Source organism: Oncorhynchus masou, chromosome 21 (assembly GCF_036934945.1).
Source record: "Oncorhynchus masou masou isolate Uvic2021 chromosome 21, UVic_Omas_1.1, whole genome shotgun sequence".
Classification (NCBI taxonomy): Eukaryota; Metazoa; Chordata; class Actinopteri; order Salmoniformes; family Salmonidae; genus Oncorhynchus; species Oncorhynchus masou.
In genome coordinates, this window is record NC_088232.1 from 32,156,047 (window position 1) to 32,182,364 (window position 26,318).

Consider the following 26,318-nt stretch of genomic DNA (forward strand, 5'->3'; position numbering starts at 1 on the left):
GTGCGTTCAGAACAGAGAGTAAAAGGAGCAGATTTCTGGGCGCGGAATAATAGATTCAAGGCATAATGTGAGTACAGTGGAGATAAACCTAGGCATTGAGTGACGATGAGAGAGGTTTTGTCTCTAGAGGCACTATTTAAGCCAGGTGAGGTCACCGCATGTGTGGGGGGTGTAACAAAAGCACTGTAAGGCATATTGGGCAAGGCTAGGGGCTCTACAGTGAAATAAGATAATAATCACTAACCAAAACAGCAATAGACGAGGCATATTGACATTAGGGAGAGGCATGTGTAGCTGAGTGTTCATAGGGTCCAATGAGTAGCACTAGATGAGTCAGGGAGCCAATTCCGTAGTCGCTGCTACGCTAGGTGAGCTGGAGACACAGCGATTCAGACAGCTAGCGGGCCGGGGCTAGCAGATGGGCATCCAGCGACATAGCAACGGAAGAGCCTATTGAAACCACCTCGGACGGTTATGTCGGCAGACCAGTCATGATGGATTGGTGGGGCTCTGTGTCTGCAATAAAAGGGTCCAGGCCAATTGGCACAAGAGCTATTGTAGCCCAATTGGCTGGTGGACCTCTTTGGCTAGCTGGGAGATGGGCCTAGCTCCAGGCTAACTGGTGCTTGCTTTTGGACAGAGACGTTAGCCAGGAGTAGCCACTCGGATAGCAGCTAGCTAGCTGTGATAATCCAGTGTAAAGGTTCAGCGCTTGCGGTAGGAATCTGGAGATGTGGTAGAGAAAAAGCAGTCCGATATGCTCTGGGTTGATATCACGCTGTGTAGACTGGCAGGAATTGACCGGGCTGAAGCGGGCTGATGTCCGAGTTAACGGTGAGGATCGCTAGCACTGGCTAACTGACAAAATATATACGAAGAAAACGATATATACACAGGACTGGATGGGACAAGACAAAAACATATATCCAACTGCTACACCATCAAGCCAGCTAAAGGTGAAGACCAATAGCCGTGGCTAACAGTGACTACTAGCTAGTAGCTAGTTAGCTGGCTAGCTTCTGATTGAGGTTCCAGTTATAAGGTATAATAATAGCAGATCCATACCACATTGGGTGAGGTGGATTGCAGGAAAGTATATTTAGATTGTAGGTGGAAAGTGAGATTAAAATATATATGAAAAAAAACTTGGCAACCACCTGTCAGGTAGATGGATTATCTTGGCAAAGCAGAAATGCTTACTAACTTGGATGAAAACAAATTTGTGCACAACATTAGAGAGAAGCCATTTGTGCATATCAAACATTTCTGGGACCTTTTATTTCAGTTCATGAAACATGGGACCAACACTTTACATGTTGTGTTTATCTATTTTTTTCAGCATAAATCAAATCCATGATGAGAATAATCAGATGAAATGATACCAGACACGGACCTGGTGGCATAGCAGGAAGATTGGAGTACCATGAACCAAGAGGTTGAGTTGAAATCCCAGGTGAGGGCATGTTGAATAATAATGACCGTATAAATGAACATGTACAATCTAATCATGCATTTTAAATCCACTGTTTGTGACTATTCCTAATCTTGCCAACAGACAAAGAGTAATGAATGGATTAGTGGTTCACCAATCATGGCCTTGATTGGCTCGACAACGATAAGACGTGATGTATAATATATTTTTCTTTGGCTACAAATGTTCCTGCAATGTTCCCATGAAACATTTCTAGAACATTAATATCTTATGTTCTGAGAACAAGGCAACCATGTTCTGTGTATGTTTGGTGGGACATTGATGGAATATTCTCCTAACCCACAGAAAACTGGGCACATTAATGTTCTTGCAATGTTCCCATGAAACGGATCTAGAACATTCATATCTTACGTTCTGAGAACATAGTAACCATATTCAGGGTAAGTTCTATTTGACATTTTGGCAATGAGGCCCTTTATGAACTTGCAGATACCATTTTTATGTCTCTGCGTGCAGTTTGAAGGAAGTTGCTAACCAGCACTAGCACAATTGCTAACTATTGTTAGCGCAATGACTGGAAGTCACTACGGGCCTTAAGCTTGAAAGCAGGCCAGGATATTGTCGCCACTGTTTCCCTGAACAGCACTTGAACTGACTGCAGTTGTTTCTTAATCTTTTTCTTTCTAAGCTCAAGTAAAAACAAACTCAAATGATGGATACTGTTCACAGAGCTACATTGGACCTGGCCAGTATTACACTTCCCATTTACAACACAGAAATAAATCTCCTCTCTGAAGACACTACCAGCCTTCCCCACCAGGCATTGAACTACATACAAAACACAGTTGGAAAAAAGAAGGAAATGAAGCGCTGCTAAGGTACACAACAGTAGATTTTGGTAGACAGAATGTGCTCTTTGGTATAAGGGGTCAAATGGTCATCAAAAAGGAGGACCAAGGCACTCTTCATATAAAAACTCAGACTTGTTTCGGCTGCATGCCCTTCATCAGGGAGTTTTTAAACTTTTAACATGCCAGACAAATAAAGGCATTAATGAATTAATGTAATGAATTATAATATAATGAATTATATGAAGAGTACATACAAAACACAATTAAGATGTTTAACAATTAGGCACATCAAGAGGTACAATAATTTCACCATTGATTGGAAAGTGCCGCTCACAATAAGTATGGACCATTCTACCATTTTTAGGCTGTCAGTTCTCTCAATATGTATGACTTCAGTCCTGTAAATGTTTCAAAATGAGGCTCCCCTAATCTCCCTAGCCCAAAAAGCCTCTGACTGCACTGCACCCCTGATGGAACAATTACCTTTAAAAACAAACAAACTGGTGGTGTGTGCCAGTCCCAGACTGGGATGATGGATGAGAGAGAGGGGGGGGTCTCTGTGGTCTTACAAAACAGAGATGTACAATGACTGCTGAGAGGCTAGTGTTGGGTTGTCACGCATTCACCACAAACGGTGGGAAAGGAAAACAGAACGAACTCCATCTGTATGAAGACCGAGGCCAAACAGTTTGTGGTGGAGATCAGAGAGGGTGAAAATAATGTTGTTCAGTAAAATAAAATACACATAAGAAAACAGTATGCCTTAATAAATAAAAACGTCTCTTTCCTGTTTGGGGGTAGGTAGAGTAGGTATCTAGTAATATACAGGCAGGCAGAACAGGTTGAAGGCTAGAATACTTTTCATTACATAGTATAGGGCTCCCGAGTTCGAATCCAGGCTGCATCACATTTGGCCGTGATTGGGAGTCCCATAGGGCGGTGCACAATTGGCCCAGCGTCGTTTGGGGAGGGTAGACCGTCATTGTAAATAAGAATTTGTTCTTAACTGACTTGCCTAGTTAAATAAAAAACAGGAAGGCCAAGCTAGATAAATCAGTTGTGAGTTACACACAATACTGTGTAAGGAGAGATATGCTATCTATCATTTGGATAAATTGACTGACTCAATGATTTATACATTGTGCTGCACTGTGCAATCATAGAGATATTTCTGAACTGAGCATGGTCCAATGTAAATCATGTGGGCAACCTGACACTGCAGGTTATTACTATCACAGTGAAGAGTTTACATGACTTAACAGCAATGTACAGTAAAATAATGTATTATAAGTACAGCAGACAGCCATGACATTGATGAAATACACTCGTGTGAACATTGACATTCCTCCTCTTGGTGGGTCTATAGTGTATATCTAACCAGGAAAAATCAACAGCTTTGCACTCTTGTTGACATCTCAGTCAACTTCATATTGAACAGGAGCAAAAATAACTTTGTTAGAATCACATTTCCCCAGATCCGCATCCCGACCCTATGATACTCGCTACACAATGGACATCATTCTCTTTCCCCACTGTTATCCTGATCTGATTTATGTGGTTAGAGTTCTACCCCAAAACAAGGCCAGTGTGAGAAACCATCACAAGACCAGGAAGCAGCTCCTCCGGTCGGCCCCTGCTCTCCCCTCTCCTCCCCTGCAGGAGGCTCTGGACCTAATTAGGCATCTTAGAGTAATGAAACTAAACAGAGCTTTCACGCTCCACTCCTCTCATTTATCACGCTCTACTCAAGCACAGAACCATCCTACTGTACTGTATGTACAGAGGCAGAGAGAGCAGCACTACGGCCTTAGTGGAGGAAGTAGACCAGTGACCAGTAGCTTGACTTAACTTACTGAGAGTTTAAATGCTTGACTCTTGCACACCACATCATGTCCTCTTATATGCTTTACAGGGCTTCATAGGTTAATGTTAAGGTGCACATGTGTCTTGTTGGACTATTCCGAATTAAAGAGCCTCTGCTTCAACAATACAGAGTTTAGCCTGGGGATAGGGAAGAAGTTAAGATATGCTTGAGTCACCGAGGATGATGCAATATGAAACAACATCCCATGCTGCTGTTGACTTTGGGATTGAGCAGTATAGGATATAACAGATATAAGAGAGGGGGGGACTAACTTCAATCCCCTTTCCTAAATCCCCTTATTTCAGAGCCATGAATCCATGGTGCATGGTATTGTCTTTTAACATCTGCATATCGACACGATCTTGACCTGAGCGGAAGAGTTAAGTGACTGACTAAATCGCTTCCTCAAAAGATGATGGCAAGTTTTGAGTCATGTACATGGTTTCTGGGTAGAGTCATCATAAAGGTGATTTCACGGTGAATGGTATTACTTGGCAAACAGTAATATACTGTAATGTAGAACAGACTGCAAGACACCTTTCTACTTACCGATGACAATGAGGGTATAGTTGATATTAACGCTGCCGAAGCCATTGGTGGCTTTGCAGACGTAGGTTCCAGCATCCTCGGCCTCTACCTCCTTGATCTTCAGGCCCAGGCGGAGGATGCGGAAGCGGATCCAGCCGCTGTGGATGTTGCGGCCGTCCTTGGTCCACATGATGAGGGGTGGAGGGTCTCCCTCCACAGAGCATGGTAGCTTGATGGAACTCCCCAGGCGCACTGGCTGTCTGTGGGCCATCCTCTCAGACACCCACGGAGGACCTGGAGCAACACACACAAATTGAGTTGAACCATATGTATGTTCAACAACAGCCTTCATTTAATCTAGACATATAATACAGACTACATTGATATACATCAATAAACCACATAGTACTGTAACTCATCTCTAATTTGAACTGATTTGATACCAATTGATCTCTGACTTGGGCTGGATTGAATTAAGCAAAAACCCTTGAATGCTTTTTGGGAAGACGTGGGGGCTTATTCATTACCCCTTCTTTCGTCTGATTACGAGAGATGTTGAAACCAGATTGTAATAATTGGACTAGCCTTGTCATCCATTACAGACAGAGTTGGAGGCTCTGGCTCTGGTTGTATGTAGCGTGCGGGAGATCAAAGCGCAACGGAGAGGGCAGGGCCACTGTGGGGTGGACAGCAGCCCCGCTCCCTGCTCCTAATTGGCTCAGGTTGGCCTCCTCTGATCTGGTGAAGTGGAGCTGGCTCAGACAACCTGTGATAGTCAAGTTACTTAGGAAGCCTGCACAATTCACTGAGACAGCTTAAAGCAGCAGTAGTGCTGAACCGGATCACAACATAACAGAGAGAAACTGAGCACAGTGAAACAACAGAAATTAGCAGATGAGTAGGGTAAACAATGGGGAGAATGCAACGAAATTTAACAAAACAGTTACTGCTCTTAAAATTAGCACTTGGCGTAGTCTGTCTTTCAATACAAATTGTCAGTCTGGTAGCAGTAAAACCTTTGGGAAGGCAGAATAAACAAGACCTCTCTCAACACACACTTAGTCACATTCCAACAGTGCATTTCACACATATGGTAAACAAGCAGTTCATTACAGAGATGGGGGTGTATAGGGAAGGGGGCTGCAGATAACTCCATCTGGGCCTTTATTGGTCACGTTGCTAACAGATGTGGCTGAACTCAACAGCAGGTAAAGGATCTGGAACCCTGGGCTGCCTGGGGGTAGTAACCCTTGGGGGAGGTGGACTTCAGGGTCTGTTCATTGTAATGGTAACAGACCCCTCACAAGTTGTGTGTACCATTTTTTAAAACTACATTATCAACACACTAATCTACTAGACTGCATAAAGTGGACAGTCAAAGGGTGAGTGTACGCTATCCTTTCACTCCACTCTGACTGCTCCATGAGAGAAGGTGAACCCTATGCTATGTTAAATCTGTCTTACACACACACGCACAGACGTACTTCCAGATACGCACGTGGAGTGCACAGGCTCTGCCGTCCTCTTTGGCCTTCCTGTTCTGCAGCAAGCACAGGAAATTGTAAGTGTCACTGTTTACGTCTGTGGGGAGAACGTGACCACAGTCTTTTTCGGGTTTTCTGCCGGCCCATATCTCACTCCTCTGCTACCATGAGAGTAGAACAGAGGGACTCAGTGTTCACTCCTCCTCAATAGACTATCTGCTCAGAACCACAGAGAGAGTGAGAGAGAGGTCACTGGAGGTCACATGGAGGAAATACCCCCTGCCCAGCCTGAGTCTCAGCTTCACTAATTCATAAAGCTAATGAGTGTTTATCTAATGCAATCAAATGCTTCTAAATGTACAATGACAACAGAGAAGCGACCTTCTACCACAGATTAAATAAACTACAAACTAATTTCTATCAACTAACCAGGTCTATAGCAAACTGTCAAAATGCACTAATTCAGCATTATCAGAACAAAGCCTTAGGGGTCAAGTTTTTCTAACCCCACATTCTCTTTCTTCTGTATCATGAGAATGATCTTTTGGAGAAATGTTATTTTCAAAGAGCGCATTGTTTATGCAAGAAGAAGAAAAGAGTATTTCTTTACTGTTGTTAAAGAACTGAAAGCACTCACAAACACTTTTTTTGCCCCCTGAAAAAACACTTTGGCTTAATAAACTAGAAGAGGGCTTGGCAGCCACATCAAGTGTGTGGAATGTGCAACAAATGATTTCCTCCCTCCGTCTCTCCTCTTTAAAAGCCTTTTGATGTGCTTTGAAAAACAAGACATGAAGAGGTGCTGAAAGTCAAGGCCACCGTCTGAATAACGTAATATGTGTTTGTGCAGTATGAATGACCACCATCCTCTCCTCAACAGAAATACTTCTCCTCCTCTATCTCAAGGACAGGTTGTTTTAAAATTGTAACTGAAATGAAGCCTCAGATTAAATGCTTAGAGACAGAGACCCTCCCTGTGATGTAAATACTCAATAGGTCCATTGCAGTGACATTAATTTGTAACTCTGTTACACACTTAGATTCAGTTTGTTCTTTTACATGATCTATGACACACCGCATACTTCAATCTATTCTAACAAAGTCTGTTCATGTCAGTGGAGGAACTCTGTTACTAAACAGTGGGATGACAAATGGAACTCTGTTACTCAACAGTGGGATGACAAATGGAACTCTGTTACTCAACAGTGGGATGACAAATGGAACTCTGTTACTAAACAGTGGGATGACAAATGGAACTCTGTTACTAAACAGTGGGATGACAAATGGAAATCTGTTACTCAACAGTGGGATGACAAATGGAACTCTGGAAGATTTACATCAAATGGGTCAGCACTTGAGTGTTTACACAACTGGTTTGCGTTATTAGTGTCCCTGTAAATGGAAAGCGATACATATGGCATGAGCTTTCCCGTGTTGCCGCAATGGTGAAGGGCCTTATTTTAGCCGGGCTCTGCGTCAAAATGGAATCTTTCATGGTGAGCAAGAGGTCTGCCGACTCACAGAATTAGCTCTATTTTTCTTTGCTCAATTTGGTGATGGATTATTTTAAGAGAAAAGGGCACATTAAACAAGAGGCATTCTTGTGATTCAGGCTAAATATATCTCTGGTTTTATTAACCGTTTGGAGGGGTTAAGCAACTGTTGATTCAACACAAGGACAAAGCGAGAAACAGAGCAGGGAATCAGAGAATGAGAAAGGAAGAGGGGAACACACAAGCAGACTGTAGTAGGCTGCCAGGCTTCAGTGATGTTCAGATGGGCTGGCAGCTCTTCCCTCCTTTCTGTTTTCTTCTTCAAAACACCTGTGGATTTGTAATGATGTGTACATGCATTTTTTCCTCTCTACGAGTGCTTTGGTCTTTCTCGTCATCACAAACAGGTCAATAAAGGAATGACTCCATTGCTGACAGACATTAGAATAGAGAACACCTGGGTCTCAAGAAACCACACTCGGTGATGAATGCAATACAGTAAACAACACACTTACAGAGCATTCAGAAAGTATTCGAACCCCCTTTTCCACATTTTGTTACGTTACAGCCTTATTCTAAAATGTATTAAATTGTTTATTCCCTTCACCAATCTACACACAATACCCCATATTGACAAAGCAAAAATAGTTTTTTTTAAACGTTTTTGCTAATTTATAATTTAAAAAAAATAAATATCACATTTACTTAAGTTTTCAGACCCTTAACTCAGTACTTTGTTGAAGCTCCTTTGACAGCAATTACAGCCTTGAGTCTTCTTGGGTATGACACTACAAGCTTGGCACACTTGTATTTGGGGAGTTTCTCCCATTGTTCTCTGCAGACCCTCTCAAGCTCTATCAGGTTGGATGGGGAGCAATGCTGCACAGGTCTCTCCAGAGATGTTTGATTGGGTTCACGTCCAGGCTCTGACTGGAACACTCAAGGACATTCAGAAACTTGTCCCGAAGCCACTCCTGCATTGTCCTGGCTGTGTGCTTAGGGTCATTGTCCTGTCGGAAGGTGAACCTTAGCCACAGTCTGAGGTCCTGAGTGCACTTGAGCAGGTTTTCATCAAGGATCTCTCTGTACTTTGTTCTGTTCATCTTTGCCTTGATCCTGACTAGTCTCCCAGTCCCTGCCACTGAAAAACATCCCCACAGCATGATGCTGCCACCACCATGCTTCACCGTAGGGACTGTGCCAGGTTTCCTCCAGACGCGACGCTTGGCATTCAGGCCGAAGAGTTCATTCTTGGATTCATCAGACCAGAGAATCTTGTTTCTCATGGTCTGAGAGTTCTTTTAGTGCCTTTTGGCAAACTCCACGAGGGCTGTCATATATTTGCCTTTTACTGACAAATGGCTTCTGTCTGGCCACTCTAACCCAAAGGCCTGAGATGGTTGTCCTTCTGGAAGGTTCTCCCATCTCCACAGAGGAACTCTACAGCTCTGTCAGAGTGACCATCGGGTTCTTGGTTACCTCCCTGACCAATGCCCTTCTCACCTGATTGCTCAGTTTGGCCGAGTGGCCAGCTCTAGGAAGAATCTTGGGGATTACAAACTTCTTTCATTTATGAATGAGGGACGCCACTGTGTTCTGGGGGACCTTCAATGCTGCAAAAGATGTTGGTACCCTTCCCCGGATCTGTGCCTGGAAACAATTCTGTCTCTGAGCTCTACGGACATTTCCTTCAACCTCATGGCTTGATTTTTGCTCTAGTATGCACTGTCAACTGTGGGACCTTATATAGACAGGTGTGTGCCTTTCCAAATTATGTCCAATCAATTGAATTTACCCCAGGTGGACTCCAATCAAATTGTATAAACATCTCAAGGATGATCAATGGAAACAGGATGCACCTGAGCTAAATTTCAAGTCTCATAGCAAAGGGTCTGAATACTTATGAAAATAAGGTATTTCTGTCTTAGTTATTTTATACATTTGCAAACCATTCTAAAAAAACGTTTTTGCTTTGTCATTAAAGGGTATTGTGTGTAAATTGCTGAGGCAGTAACGTAACAAAATGTGGAAAAAGTCAAGGGGTCTGAATACTTTCCGAAGGCAATGTAGGTCTTAGTTGTACCACACTAACACCATGGCTACACAGGTCACGCGTGTTTATTTTATTTATTTTACCTTTATTTAACCAGGTAGGCAAGTTGAGAACAAGTTCTCATTTACAATTGTGACCTGGCCATCGTGCGCATGTTGTTTTTGTCTATCCCCATCATAGACTTAGACATCGCATCAGTGTATCTGTCCCATTATGGTGTTTGTGAGAGCACGGGCAGCACAGTTGAGGCCATCTCCATTTAGAAGTAGTCCATTTTCTTCTTCTACTCGAAGGAAATTGTTGGCAAACAAACTGAAAGGGTGCCTATAATATGGTGATTTTTATCAAAATAAGCAGTGAGTCACAAACAAAAGAGGTGGTGTGCAAATGCAGAATGCAACTTCCAAATAAAAATCAGTCTGTAAATATGCGCATATAGTTTCACAAACTATATGTCATGATCCAAAAACAAATGAGTCACAAATTATGATTTGCAAATTAACGCAATACAGTTTTTTTACTGGTTAACACAGCATATTTTACAAAAATATTTTTTACTTTGCAAACACAACAGTGGTCAAATATGTTTTCATGAATATGACTGATTAACTCTTGTGACCTGCATCTTACATATTTATGACTTGTATTACATTTGTGAGTTGACTCCACATATTTGTGAGTTGCATTTTACAGATCAGTTGTGCAAATGTAATATACAGAATCTAGACTAGGACATCTTCAGTTCTCATAAAAATAAGATAAAAATGAATATATTACAATAACTTTTGAAAATGGATCTGTTTTGGTATCCTAGCTTCCTTTCTTCTTTTCATATCGTAATTCCCTCCTTTCCTAGCTTGCTTTCATTGATCCCTTTTGCTTCCTTTCCTCCCCTTTACTTTCCTAGCTCTCTTTCCTCCGATCCTTTCTTAACTCAATTTTCTTTCCTCCTAGCCTAGCTTCTTTTCCTCCATTCCTTGAGCCCTTTCCATCCTAGCTTCCTTTCCTCTCATCCTTTCTTTCTGTGACTTTCTCTTCTCTATTCTTTCCTTTCTTCCTTTCCTTCCCCAGCTTCCTCTCCTCCTTTCCTATTTCCCTTTATTTTCCACCTTTCCTAGCTCCCTTTCATCCTATCCATTTCTAGCTCCCTTCCCTAGATTCCTTTCCTTGGTCTTTCCTATCTTCTATTCCTTATTTCCTAGCTGTCTTTCCTCCTATTCTTTCCTAACTATGATTTCATTCCTCCTATTCTCCTTCTGACGATTAATTCACAGATAAATAGGGAAACCTAGTTAGTTTTTAGGTAGTTATCCTTGATTAATGTCTCCTCGTTCGTTTTTCAAAACAACCACGTGAGTTTGTATCTTCCTGATATGCAATAGGGGACTTGTGGAGCTTCTCAAATAGAACCAAGCTCTATTTTAGCGCTTGGCTATGCCGATACTAGTTCACGCACACTAGCAGTGTGGGGGAAATGATTGAATAACATGTATGTGTACATTTATTTTGAAGACTCGCACACCAAACGTGGCCGGTGTGGTTTGCATGTAACTCACCCACAAAAGTATTTGCTCTCCATCTCACCAGAGAACCCATGCTTTCTCTCATTTCTAACAGTCCCATGCCAAAGCCATGAACCATTGACACATTTGGATGAGATCAAATATTTTGGCTCTAGCAAGACATTGTTCAGTAACACTGATCCAGCTTAACTCTCACCAATCCTAGCTTTGAAAGAAGCAAACCACTCTTGTTCTGGATCAGTGCAACTTCTTGTCCCACCAGTGAGTGGGAAGTCCTCAGTACTGCTTGTCTGTTTCCTTAGTGAAGCGTACCAGTCTCCAGACAGTCGCAGGCATCAGTCTGCCCAGAGGCAGTTAGTGAAGGAAACCAGTGTTTAACGGAACCTGTAGTTCCATGGAAACATCATCATACTGTCCATCTCCTAAAACCTTAGGCAAACTTTAATATTACAACAAACAGAATGGATGGCAAAAGAGTACTAGTCAGATAGTATGTTACCCACAAATAGTCTGTCAAAGCCAGCCACAACAGGAGGAGAAAGAAAGGTGGATGTGAAAGAAAAAAATACATGAAAACAAGAAACCCAACCCAGGACCAGAGACTTTCCTTGAGACTTGAGAGGTTGAGCAGAGAGGGAAGGTGAGGCAGTCAACATGGCATGGGGATTGTGTGAAAGACCATAGCTTCTGTTCTGAGACCACTGCTGCGCCGGGCTATACATTTCACAAGCACAGATAACAATCACTCTGAGAAAGAGCCATCCTGGCGACTCAAGAATAGAGGCGGGGGAGGGGGACAGCGATAGGGTAAAAGTGGGAGGACAGAGGGAGAGAGGGTGCTCTGACAGCAGTTGGGCAGCGGAGGGTAAAGAATGCTGTCTTTTCTTACCACCTCAGACGTCCTGCCCAATAACTTCACCTCGTCTGGTAATCAATACCTTTTATTTTCTCCTCTCGCCTTTCCAATCAATAGATAAGAGCAGGGTAAGACCAGACCAGACCAGGGGGGACAATGAGGCTTTCTTTGGCACCATCTGATGTGGGCTGAATAGCCATGGCTACAGTGGTGGGAATGGCAAGAGAGTAAGAGCTATTGGGTGACATGAGACCATGGAGAGAAAGCGCAAAAGAGAGAAAGAGAGAGGCAGTGAACAAGAGGGATGGAGAAAGAATGAGATGCTCCTGCCAATCTATGTTTTCAATGTTAATTAATTGAAATATAACTGCTGCCACTTCAAAGCAGAGAGGAAGCTGGTTTTGACAGTGATTACGACAAACACCAGTGGATCTGCCTCCGCTTCCTCTCCTAATGGCCCCATGCAGAACAATGAGCTCCTGCAGGCTCCATCAAATGAACAGGAAGAAAGGCAGAAATTACTCATAAAGTGTCATAAAGCTTCTGGAAACGTCTCCATCACGCGGTCTACCCCTAACAGCCCCTACTGTGGAGCCTTTGAACTCTGAGCTGCTATATTTCATTAGGCTTGTATACCTTCTACCAGCCCCAGCTCCTGCTGAGGGAAGAGAGAGTTTGTGTATGTATGCTGGAGTCTGTGCTGCAACAACCACAGGACCAAGAACATCATAATCACATATCCACTATGTCATCCTCTCTGAGTGACTGTAGAAATTCATGAAACCCATGTATCAATACAAATAATTGGTGCTATATAGCTTTTAACTGGTTAATTTGAAAAAGCATGCGTTGAGCGCCGGAACAAATTGAAATGCCAACCCCTTTGCACATTACCATACGTTACTGTTGTACTGAAGATCTGTAATGTAACATAGAGCACATTTGTTCTTGGACATTGGTTTGCTGCTCCTCTGAGTGTGTGTAAAGGCCTCGTCTGTTATGCAGCCCTATCTCACTCCATTAGGCCACGGCATGGTGCACACACAGGAGCAGAGAGTGTGCTTAGGGGCACTAATCAGGAGAGGGAAGGAGTGAGCGGATGGGAGGGGGATAAGGGCAACAGATGGGTAAAGATAGGAAGAGAATGGAGGGTAGTGATATATAGCATCACAGAGGGGGAGTTGAAGAGGGAGAGGGAGAAAGGAAGAGAAAGTTAGAAAGAGAGGAGTAGGGTGAAGGTTAAAGCAAGAGAGAGGTTGATTTAGAGAGTGGCAGAGAGCAGAGGCAAAGATGACAGTGAGGCCTCCTTTAACACACAGCTTGTAGGGACTTGGTAGAGGAGATGTGGAGGGAGTGAAGGGGATTAGGAGGGTCCAGGTGGCAGTAACCAGGAATCTCAACAATCTCACACCCTGCTCCCTGCACCCTACACTGATCTGGGCTCAGTCTGGACTGGTCTGGGCATATGACACAACAAAACCTAAAAACCTTTTCTCTCTCTCTGCTCTTTCTTGTATAGGGGGACAGTAGAGGGAATATGTGCACCTGTTTCTTGCTATCCTTATCATACAATTGGAGAGAAGCGAAACACATACAGTAGAATGAATGTGGACACGCACACACAGTTTTGAAGGCAATATAGAGCCATTCATTTGCACGTCAGTCTGTCTACTTCACATACTGTACCACGGTGGGTTAAAGATTAAACCACTCACTAGATTAGGGTTTAACTAATACTCCTTCCTCCTCAGAAATCAGTCTGCCTGCTCTCTTCCCTTCGCTAGCTACAGGGGTCTGTATTTTCTGGTGCTTCATGGGCCCTGACAGTCAACAGTGAGGGTGTCTCCGTCTGTGTACTCTACCACTCCTTGCACCCCCCTCCTCCTCCTCTCCTCTGCTGCATTCCAACGTGGATCTCAAGCATGGCCAACACTATTTAATCTGCAGTCAACTGTTTGGGCCTGTTGGTTAGATCATAGTCCTCCTGCTTTATCATCAAGTCAACTTCCCGACAGCCATATAGATATAAAGATCTGTATACATGACTCTGTGCTTCTCTAACTACTAGAAGACTACAAGTTCACTGATCACTAATCATTAGGACTGTCTAGTAAACAAGACATGCTGTCAACAGCAGCACCAGCAGTGTGTATCTGAGTCTGTATCTGAGGTCAGAGGGGGTCCAGAGAGGATCTGTGTGTGGTGACCCATACAGTACCCTGTCTCTGTCTGTGTGTCCCTCCATTACCCATACTCTACCCTGTCTCTGTCTGTGTGCCCCTCCATTACCCATACTGTACCCTGTCTCTGTGCCCCTCCATCACCCATACTGTACCCTGTCGGTATGCCCCTCCATTACCCATACTGTACCCTGTCTCTGTCTGTGTGCCCCTGTATGTGTGCCCCTCCATTAGCTGACCCAGAAGGAACCCTACACCACTGTTACTGTATGCTCTGAGCATCACCAAATCCTCCACATGACACACTAATGCGTTTTACACCAGCGCCTTTGTCAACCAGTCCTTTTCAAAGAGAGAGAGCCAATGACAGAATGAGATGTAGCAGCAGTGCCTGGGTAGAAAGAGATGAGACAGAGGGAGATGGTGAAGGGTAGAGAGACAGACAGAGGGGTGGGGGTGTTGGCAAATCTCCTACTGACAGCCATGGGGCCTCTTGACAATTTAGGAATATTGTCTGAAATCAATCTGTCATTGTGGAGTTGCTGTGCCTGTCATTACCAGGAGGTACCCGGCCTTTCACAGTGACAGTGTTCCCCGCTTTACCGGTTCACCTTACAAGTCCGACCACAAAGGTCACTCCGCTCTATACATCTATGTTTGCCATGTCTGTATGTCTCTACCTCTCTTTATTCCTTCATTCACCAACCTCACACATGTTGTCACGCAGTCCCTTTACCAAAGTGACCTGCAGACATACATTTGCAAAGTGAGCGTGCGAGGCAAAACAGTAGCTATCTTAGACATACTGTACTGACGGACACAGAAAACACACAACAGCAGAAAAAAGTCAGCTATAGGTCAATTTAAGCCTGGAAGGAATCCTCCAAAACATCCTTGAATCTCTGTATGCTAGTCCCCCTTCCCCCACCCAAGTGCATCCTGGCCCAAAGCTGGAGCCCAAACTCACATCCCTGTACATGAGGAAATCAAATCAGTTTCACTACATGGTGCAGAAATTCCAGTCTGGGACAGCAGTAGCCCAACTATAAAATATGACAGATTATACTTTCAGCTTCTGAACCATTTTTACTCTCCTGTCCCCAGCCTCCTTAAGTCTTCAAGTTACAAGTGGGAAATATTTCCCATTCTTTGTTAAACCATTCGTCTATGGGTCTGTGGATCTGTGGGTCCCTTGTGTATATAAAGTTCACGAAAAAAAAGTTACTTTTGGATCCTGAAAGTGATCGACATTGAAAATAAAGAATTTTAACCCAATTACAGTAGTAGGGTGATCTTTGGCAGTTTCAAGTTCCACTCCCACAGTCTCCACCATCAAAACTCAAATTCTGACATAATACAACAACATTCCCCAATTCCCAAAGGCTTTCCTAAACAATGCCTATTCCGTTTTGACAGAAATAGTGCATACAGAATAGAACTTACAAATTCTATAAAATAATTCCCAAAGAAAAACAGTGAGAATTCTGAGTGAAAAGGCAGAAAGTCATGTGGGGTCTCATTGATGCCCATCGCAAAGGGGGATGTTGATCAGAGCGGTGGGTTATGGTGGAGGCTGTGGAGGCTTTATTCTGCCCTCGTTATCCCAGCTATCCCTTGGCTTTCTTCAGACCCAGCCAGGCAGCGCTGTTGCCACCATAACTTTCAATCAACCTTTTAACTGCAGAACAAAAAGCATTGAAGGGGAGGCAGGGGAGAGGTTGGAGGGAAGGAGTCAGTACTGCTGGTGATTTCCAATGACTACCTCAGAGAGGAGAGAAACATTTGCAACGGATATGCCAGTGATTTTAAATTCTGATAACTGACGATAGGAGAAAATAAAAGATCAACTAAAGACGATTGTGGCAAGTTCAACATACAAAAGTACAAGATAAGCAAGATACTGTTTAAAACATTCCCTTATTATATCATAGAGCGCCATGTGTACTTTACTTGTCTAAAGAAAGGGAGAAAGGAAATGGGCATGGAAATGGCGAAAGAGAGGGAGGGAGACCCAAGGCCTCATCATAAATCTACACGCTAACATCTACAGGAAAACAAGACTGACAGTCTCCTGTTGAGGGGTGAGAGGAGTGGGCTTCAGATTCTCAACGTTTCGTTTGTTAAGTGACTGAGAGAACAGCTGTGAAACACGGAGGGAAGTGGGGGCTCTCGGCTGATCTCCGCTGCTCGAAAGAAAATAGAAAATATAAGGGAGAGGAGAGAGCTGTGGAGGAGGAGGGGAGGGGGCCAGAGAGGCTGAAAAAGAAGAGGTTGCGCAAGATAAACACTTCCCGCTGCGTAGCAGAAATGTTATTGTAAGGTCACTTGTAAGAGTCCAACAGGGCGGCCCCTAACCCCCACCTCCGCGCTCCGTCCCAACGACTACGGCCCATCTTAAATAAAGGTTAAATAAAAAATAAAAAATGTAAAATCTCTCTGTCCAAGAGTGTAACACAGCAGCCCTGCGCTCCAGAGTTACAGGGAAATATGCAGCTGGAACTTGGACCTCGTATTGTTTGTTATTGTGACACTATGACATTACATAACAGCTTGTAGACAGGTGGGTGCAGGATTTAAAGGTGCAATATGCAGAAATCGCTCTGCCATTTCTTGGATGATAAAATTCTAATAGTTTGTCTAATTTCAGTTTATTTAACAAAATAAATATATTTTCCAATACCAAAAACCAAAACTTTAAAACGGGAGGCATAGAAATAATGCACATAGAACAAATCTACCACTTCATAGACTTCAATGAGAATGACAGATCTATAACTCACATATCTATGTGGATTTGGTCAGGTTGCCGAAAAAGTTACATACTGCAGCTTTAAGAGATATCCCTCAATAGTTTGAATATTTATTGTTCATCTCAAACAATCAAATCAAAAACACATGCAGGTGATTACCATTTGAATGATGACACGTAAATCAGACCAGCTCTCTGGCCCATTGTAAAGGATTCTATGAGATCCTTGTGGGTTAAGTAGGGCACCATGAATCCATGTGTCTGTCTATCACCCCATTTACTCAGAGGGGACAAAGTGTGTGGCTTAAAGACACTGCCACCCGGAGCCAAGTGGCCAAACAAACTCATGATTGCTGTAGGCCTACATAGACAAATCCTCATGACTGGCAGATTATAAACAATCCTATTCACACTTCATTCTCCCCCTTTCCATACAGCTGAGCATGACAACAGTGAATGGGAGCAGACAATGTGTAAATAGTTGAGATTCCATCAGAATGCTAATTAGAGTGCCCATTAGGCTCAGTCAAAGCTGGCAGTGTTGCTCACACAGATTATGGCCCACTAAAGTAAACAACAATTGACCTCCATTATGGCTACTTATCACAGCTTCCCCCATCACCATGTACAGCCCTCTCCTCTCTTTGGGGTGGAAGTCTAACACCTTCCTCTTACAGGTCCCTTCCTAGACTTCCTCTCCCTTCCATAGATTTGCCAGGAGCTGCAGTGTGACGGTAGTAATGATAGATGCAGCTGTATTTGTTATCATAGTAAACGTAGACACAGTAGTAGCAGTGGTATGATGTAGTAGTACCTACTTGTGGTGGAACTTTTGGAGAGGGAATAAGTGTTGCTGTATCTGGTAACTCATACTTCCTGGGTTTCTAAATTGGCTTCTGCTCCTTGGGTATCTCATTATCATGACTTCTCACTGAGCAATTGCCCCATGCTTAATAAAACACACACACACTTCTACACAAAACCCTGAATGTAGCTCCCTCTCATAACTCTTCCTCACGCACCTCTAAATCGCAGCCCCTCAGTAAAACAAATCCCTGGTTTGCAGTATACGTACACACTAATAGACGGCAAATCACCACAGTCTACAGGGATGTAGAGTGTTTAAAATTAATTACTGCTGCCATGTCCAACCGGGGGGACTAGTGCATATAATAATCCACCCATTGTTCTCTGCAAATGGACCCAGGCTCAGTAAATAGGGGCTATTGGTGAGCTGAGAGAGGGTGGGTGGGAGTAAAGGTCAGCTCCATGCCTTGTTTTAACGACAGCACATTAACTTAATTCACTTCCTCTGGCTTTACACTGGTAATAAACGGGAGGAAATGCAGAGAGAAGGACTGGGAAAGAGAGAAGGGAGACATATGTAAGGGGGATGGCGAGAGAGCAGTGGTTGTTGTTTGGTCATAAATTGGCTTGGGGAATCGTAGCAGCCTGTAGAGTTCAGAGGTGGCATGTCAATCGGTCGGACTGCACTGAGTTGTGTGTGTCTGTGGGTGTTGGTGGGTTTATGATGAATCCACTCTTTTTCAGTGCTGGTACTTCATTGGCGAAACTGATAGTATGATAACACTGATTTTGTTGTCATTTCTAAATCAAGTGTTTTCAGAGGGGACAACTCAAACACATGGCAAAGATTTTACAGTACTGCCTAGACCTCCCCCTCTCTCTCTTTTATTCTCTCACCTCTGTCCACTCTCCCCATTTCTCCAGCTGGGCTCATGTGCCAGAACACCACAGTGTCATCATCTTCTGACTATTTGGGCCATATTTAAAAAAATAAGAGGACTTTGGAGTATTTGTTTACTGGGAAACTAGCCTCATTACGGAAATCTGTCTGGGAGCCAAATGCCCTTGTGATTTTAAAGGCCCATGGCATACAATTTATCTCATAGTACCTTCTTGTTATAAAACCATGATGTAACTCGCCTATAAAATGTATATTTTCCAAAACAGTTGCAGAGCAGTTTGTATGCTCTAAATTTATCCAGATGGCTCAGGTGGTGTAGATGAGTAAACATTTGTCTGAAGTTAAAAACGTTCATGTCAAGCTAATATGCTGCTGTCGATACAGTATACGGCCTCAAAAATCACAGGCCTCTCCTACAAACAAAGTACACCGTTTGTGTGGATGTCACTGCAATTCTGTTTCCAAAAAGAGACTGGTAATCATTTCAGTGTGTGTGTGTGTGTGTGTGTGTGTGTATGTTGGTAAGTACTAGGGACACCTTGTATCCTCTCATTCTCACCAAGGATACAGAACACACAGCAGGTCCATATGTCCCGGCTGCTGCATTCCACAGTTACTATACCACAGTGGTCCCCAGTCCTGTCACCACATTAGAAGCTCTGCCGGGACACATCACGGAGCACCTCCTACAGCTGCTGGGGGAATACGAGGGGGGGGGGGGGGGGGGTCCAATGGGGTTCAAGGAATCAGTCCTGAGAAAGTTTCATGAATCCGAGCACAAGGGAGGACTGGTCCTGGCTTGCGTAGTGAGATAAATGATCAGACTGACGGCAGCAGGCTCATTATTACTCTAGTTCTTTAAGTTGGACTTAACCCAAGTTTAAAATGTAAAAGTACAGAAGGTGATCATATAACGACCAGATGAAACCACTAAACACTTCCAATATGTTATTTTGAATTCACACGTAACTCAAAGGATTATCTCCTGCATAATTTAATTTGCATTTGTCAATGATGTTATCATTGCCTGTTAACTTTTACAGGGCACAGTTTTACAGCCACGACAGTCCCTACTCCTCTACAAAACCACGTGTCTGTAATCAAAACCTTTATTTTACAGGATATAAAACGGTGAAGTTGTTACTCTGGGATCACATTGTGTTATACCCCTGAGCTTGCTGCCACATCATTCCCTCTAAGGGATTATACAGTAGACTATGGGCTCTTTTCTATCAACTTCTGGAGACTTCATTTCATCCTGCAGTCCTGTATACCTGACAATTAAAACCATCCTATAAAAGCCAAATAAATTATTTAACTTAATGAAATTACATATTCAAACTTGGACACTTAAAACTGAGCATATGATGTCAGAGAGGATCATTACAAAATATTTTTGGGGGGACTGTTCGCCAACAGTAAATATTTGTATCTGTTCTGGACCTGTTCTGGATCTAAAATCACTTTCAGAAAGAAAGTATGAAAAACAGACTACATATGCCTATTTTTTCTGTGATAAAATCAGTGCAGGCCACCGTGCATACAGATTAGGATGTCTCGTTTTTCTCTCTGCAGTCTATTTCCCCTGTTGGTTTTGTCCTTCCTTTGACATCTGTAAACAGATATAATTGCCTGTCTAATCCTATTTAGCCTCCACGTCTTGTTTACTTTTGCTTTAGCCGTGTCGTGAAGGCTTGTCTGTCCTGCTGTGAATAAGGCATTGTCTGCAGGCCCACAGATGTAATCTGCCCACATCCAAACCACCTAGCGGCCCTCACCGGCCCCCACCTGCCCCGTATTGCAATGCCCTGTTAGCCACATGCATGTAGTACTTTTGAGAAGCCACTTCCATTTGCTGCCCTTCTGAGTTTAACAATGAGGAGAGAGGCGTAGAATAGGATGTCTGGCTTCCCACTGCGAGAGGCTGTAGAATAGGATGTCTGGCTTCCCACTGCGAGTGGCTGTAGAATAAACTAAAAGTTTGTGTGAAAGTTTCAAAGCTGTTAAATTGAAAAGGTGACTTTCAAGCTCTACTGAGCTGTTCTGGACATTTTCAGCCGTTGATGACAGGTGATATTGTGGAAACCATACGCATAATTATACTATGCGTTCTGCATTTGTCTAACATCCTCAATCAATGCAGGCAGTTTTCTGACCCTGAATCAAAGCAATAACACTACACTGGTCATGGTCGTACACACACAGAGACGTGATGCTGAGAAAGTACGGTCCCTGGACCAACCCCGGGAGAGCTGGACTCTTACACCGACTTGTGTTCTTTCACCCTGGGTAGCTGATGAATGTGTTTGTTTGGCTTAGCTGTGGCGAATGTACACACAGTCACACACACATGGCCATGACTGAAAAGATCACACAGGGGGGGACTTTCTCTCTATTTCACCACTGTTGATTTTGGGTTCTGTTTAGAGTTTTTTCTACTTTTCCCCCTCTCTTTTCCCCTTACTTCTCAGTGTGAAGAAGTTAGAGCCAACTGAGATTTTCTTCATGTAAACAAAAAGCAACAGCGGTCAACCTAACTTAGACGAACCGATTTATCTGCTAATATTTCACTAAAACGATTGGACACTACTGTGTAGGCAAGAAAGCAAGAATGAAACCCACTGGGCAGCGGCGTCAATTCAACATCTATTCCACGTTGGTTCAACGGAATTTCATTGAAATGTGGAAACAATGTTGATTTAACCAGTGTGTGCCCAGTGTGAAGTCAAGTTACGTTAAGGAGAAAAATATCCCAAAGATGTATTACTCACCCCTTGCACAGTCAGACAACAGAACAGACTCAAAGATGAGCAGCATGATCTTGAGGACTCCCATCCTGAGTGAAGACAACTTAATGTTCCCCCAACTCTAAAAGACATATGGTAAAAAACAAAAAACTCAGGCCTTCCAGATTCTGTAACTGCACACTGCAGAACTCGCATCCACCCCCAGGGAAAAGCAGTTTGCCTCATTAGATGATATGGAAAATCTACAGTAAATGCTCTGCTTTGACTTTCCATATGTCCTTCAAGTCAGACTACAAGGCCATAGTGGAACTGAAATGCATGGGGATTTCTCTTATAAATTAAAATGCATAGAGGAGATACACACATTTAAAAAAAAAAATCATAGGATTGATCGATAAAATAACATATCTAGCCTGTGTTAGTATATTTATCTATTATTTCCAATAAATATCTGTGGTCAATATGGTGCAAACTCATTTAAGTAGTGCTGCTCTCACATATTGCCCCCTCTGATAAATTAATATACAAGTAAAATGTATATTTATTACCTGAAACACAGCTGTATTATATTGTATAATTGTCACCATTTGCATTCATGAAATACTGTATAACATGTTACCATAGTCCATACATAGCCTATCTAAAAATTCCACATCATGTAAAATTAAATAGTAATTATTCATAACTGTAAGCAATCAGTTGTTAATAATACGAGCAATTCATGTCTTAAATTGAAATATATATTTCTATGAACTATTGCGAACAATATAATCGTATGAACAAGGTCATATGCAGTACATATTATGCACAACAATGTTGACTCTGAATTACATACCTGACGTTTACAGTAAATTAAGTTAACCTCGTATCAGCCTCTTCATTAAAAACGGGCAACTCATTCTCATAGAAGTCTGCACGGTCTCCATTATTTATTAGTGGCCGATTTCACCGACCGCTCTTGAACACAACTATAATGATCGCGGACTGCCTGAAGATCGGTCTATGGAATGGAAAAGCTGAAATCAGTCGAGGCATACAATCAAATGCGTCCATTAATCACAGATGGGTATCCATTTAAAATGTTGCATTAAACTTCGAGAAATTGAAAAAAATAGGTCGTTTTTAAAGTCTGTTTCCAACTGGTGTTTTTTAAAGTCTGTGTCCAACTGGTGTTTACAGTGAACTCCACTTCACATCCCACAATAATTACGGAGGGCAGAGATAGTTGCCATCCCAGTTCAACTTTTGACCAATCACATACAAGGGCTGGATAATTCTATGAAAATGAACTCTAAAATTAACACTATCATAATCCAATCGCTTACATCACACGAGTAATTTATAAAAATGGTATGTGCCTCAATTTAAATTGCCGAGGGTCACTCTGTAACAGATCTAGGTTACGTTTCAATACCCAAATCCTGACCTTGACCATCACGAGAAAACAATACCGATCTTAGATCGCTATTTAAAAGGCAACTTTAATCCTACCCCAGAAGAACAAACAGACAGGAGACCCACCATACCAGTCATAGTGAGTCTAACAAGATCCACATATGTTTTCAGCAATGCTTATCACATCCCCTGAAGAATAATTGGAAACATTCCATTGTTAGGGGTGTTACACTAATGTACTATGGATAACAGAGATACATTTATCAGTCAGACAGCAGGCAATGCTGCATGAAATGAATAGGTGCTGCCACCCAGTGGGACTGGGATGTAATCTCACCTGAGAACGTGACAAGAGGCCAAGAGGCATGGAACGTTTGTCTGGCTACCCAGCCACATCGCTCTGGCCAAATGGCGTTTATAGGGTGTACACTAGTTTCCACAGCCATATATCACAGAAAATCGTGAAACAAAAATTAACTTTTTGGTTTTAGTTTAATATTAGGCATACGGTTAGCAGTGTGGTTAAGGTTAAATGTGAGATTAGGTTTAAGAATAGAAATGGTTAGAAATAGGCGGAGTTTATGACTGAGGCTGTCGTGATCGATAGAGCAGCTGAGCTACATTCAGGGTCTGCAGGCAAGGGTAGCGTGCTCCAATGACATCCCTTTGGATCAAGTTGTGTGTGATTGATGCTGTGCACACAAGAGTCAAGACCATATCAATGACGAGTTGACATAAATGTCACAACTGCCTGAGAAAATAAGACGAACATGAATGGATAGTAGTAAATTAGGATACACACTTATTCAAAGGAAAAAGTAATTTAATTTGAATTTACATGGAATTTAAAATTAATAACATTCTTTCAGTTTTCCCAAATGTTTCACATGGCTCTTATTACTGAAATATGCTAGCCTTTACAAAATAACAAGCTCTGAAGTAATAGGATACACAGTCCTTGAATTACTGCACCATACTGAAAAAGTAGTAATAGATTTATAGATTTACAATTTCATTTTGTTTATAAAACAATTACGTAATTTTAAAGGTCTTTAAATTTTCCGCAATACAAATAAACCGTGTAGAAGTATAAAGCGATCTAGACAAGATAAAGCCTGAGAATGAGCTTATAAATCAGGGCAGATCTGATATGACTGGTGCAGCCTAGAAGCGTAGAAGGCCATGGTTGTTTGAGCCAGTTATGTCATATTGACCAGTCCTCTATCCACATCAACTCAAACGCATTCTCCTTTGTAACCTAGATGGTGAAGCTTTCCCTCCACACCAGAAATGACTCGAGGGAGCAGGCAGAAATCATGATGTAAGAGGAAGTGGTTATCTACTGGGAATAGCAGTACTTTGTGCAGAGAGGTATGGGGATAATGTATAACCAGGTAAGGATGAACAAAACAGTCTAGTTTCAATTTAACTTACTATCTGTAACATACTCTAACTGATCTCCCTACAGATCACATATGTTTCTGCAACAGCAGCAGCAGCAGGCATGTAATTTAGATCATGAAAATGGACATCAATGCTTAGTGTAGTAGTAGAGGTTCGTCTCGGGTTTTGGTGAATCCTGTCTAGAAAAGTTTGCTATCAGTGTGACCCCTGGGAGCGTTGAAATATACTTAAGATAAATGTGTTTGGCAACAACATACACAGAGGGAAAAACTATATTGCACAATCAGAAGGAAACAAAGCTGCCTTGACCAACTGATGGGAGACCGGTATCATAAACCTCTAAATAGTGGTGATATGCACTCCATGATTCTAACAATCAATTAATATAGATACTGATGTGTGGTAGGAGGTTAAAGTCTCTCTCCACCAGAGGGCATTAAATGCCTGAGAGAGTGACTGATGTGACCATGTCAATCTCAGAGGTTGAGGTGTAGCATGTTAAAGATGGGATGAGAAAAAGCTTTTTTTTAATAAACATTGTATGTTGTGACTGTAAAAGCAATGGGCACAGCCCACATTGTTATTAAAGGCCAGCTAATCTTTGTGTCCTTTGACACACAGTCGATAAAATACAAATCCCATATGAAATTAAATCACAAATTAAATTGCTGTTAAAAACATTGGCAAATTTCCATGGTAGGAATCAATACATAAAATCAATTTTTTTGTTGCTTCGCTATTTAGGTAGCCTGATGAGGATTGCTTTCCCCTCCTCATCCTCACAGCATCAGGAATTACATGACAAACTAAAATGAAAAAAAAACTTCTAGAGCCATTGCGGCCAAACAAGCGAGATCAGTTGTGCGGAGATCATAATTACTATCAACATAATTATCCTTATTTACATGTTTATTATGACTTCCATTCTTTAAAGTAATCGGAGCCCTGTCAGAGCTCTGGCACAAGTGTGGGAAGCCCGCAAAAGCATAGGACATGATGTCAGAAGGCATTTGTTATACACAAGCAATAAAACAGAAAAGGCTTTCTCTCCCTCTTCAGCTGCAAATATTCCCAAAAGCTGTTCCTAAAGCACTGGACCGGTCCAGAGTAGCCTGTTCAAAACCCTACTTCCAGTTTTTTCTTCATCTGCCTCTATAGGCAGGCAGGCAAGCAGGCAGGCATCAGTGAGTCAGGAGGAGGACAGCATAGCATTAGGCCCTTTGGTTCCCTTTCAGGCAGCAGCAGCAACTCAAAAACAACAGAAAAGGTCTAATCATAGTTTATGCGCCTCCACATCCGACCTCATTCCATCTCTCTGCCCTCTCATCCATGTCCTCCTTATTCCAAAGACTTGCCTTGCTGTGTAGTGTGATGAAGATGATCGATAAGGTTGCTCTGGGGGGGGGGGGTGTGAAATCGGCTGATACAGCAGGGGTCAGATGCCAGTCTTGTCACTGTAGAACGGTGTGACGTGGAACATGTAGCAGTGCGTACACACCCTGACGGCCTTCACCTGGCCATACCGCGGTAACGGGGCTGAGTGGGAGGAGCAGCGAGAGCAGAAAATCTAAAATGACACAGAACAAACAAGGTACATTTGATTGTTCTTAATTTATTTGATGTAGTATAGACAATTCTAAAGGAGATCTGTTCAGGTGTTTTGTGTTACCTTGCCACAGCTCCTACAGTGATGCTTTCTGCGAATGACGGTGAAGGGGGCCTTACAGGTGATGCAGGAGTCACATTCCTCATCAGGAACCCAGTCTGGGGGATCTACAGGGGAAAAGCAGGGGCACATTAATAGTGATGCTTGTTTATATGAATGTCACACTGTGTGCATGCACGTCATGTGTGTATGTGTTTTAAGGAGAAAAGAGAGGTGCTGACCTTCAAACTGTCCCTCCAGGGCCTTGGCTGCCAGCTCCGAGGAGGAGATGGTCTCCTGACAGAGAGAACAGTCCTCCAGCACAGCACTGCGAAGCCCTGGACATGCTGCACCACCACACAGAGCACAGCCGTGTCATTACAATTAACATTACCATCACAGACAA

At 42.7% G+C, this 26,318-nt stretch overlaps 2 protein-coding genes across 3 annotated transcripts in view; both read right to left on the reverse strand.

Annotated features, from left to right (window-relative positions):
• LOC135508150 (fibroblast growth factor receptor-like 1) overlaps positions 1-22,680 on the reverse strand; it is a 42,568-nt gene extending 19,888 nt beyond the window's left edge. The window contains exons 1-3 of the mRNA XM_064928147.1: positions 22,304-22,680; positions 21,493-21,589; positions 4,697-4,969 (exon numbers count right to left, since the gene is read on the reverse strand). Coding sequence (XP_064784219.1) covers positions 4,697-4,969; positions 21,493-21,556 — 337 coding nt within the window. The 5' untranslated portion in view covers positions 21,557-21,589; positions 22,304-22,680. The remainder of the gene's footprint in view (positions 1-4,696; positions 4,970-21,492; positions 21,590-22,303) is intronic.
• A 985-nt stretch (positions 22,681-23,665) lies between these two features.
• LOC135508155 (lateral signaling target protein 2 homolog) overlaps positions 23,666-26,318 on the reverse strand; it is a 56,927-nt gene continuing 54,274 nt past the window's right edge. For both annotated transcript variants that reach the window (XM_064928170.1, XM_064928169.1), the window contains 3 exons: positions 26,155-26,259; positions 25,937-26,040; positions 23,666-25,834 (listed from right to left, as the gene is read on the reverse strand). In XM_064928170.1, coding sequence (XP_064784242.1) covers positions 25,703-25,834; positions 25,937-26,040; positions 26,155-26,259 — 341 coding nt within the window. In that variant the 3' untranslated portion in view covers positions 23,666-25,702. The remainder of the gene's footprint in view (positions 25,835-25,936; positions 26,041-26,154; positions 26,260-26,318) is intronic.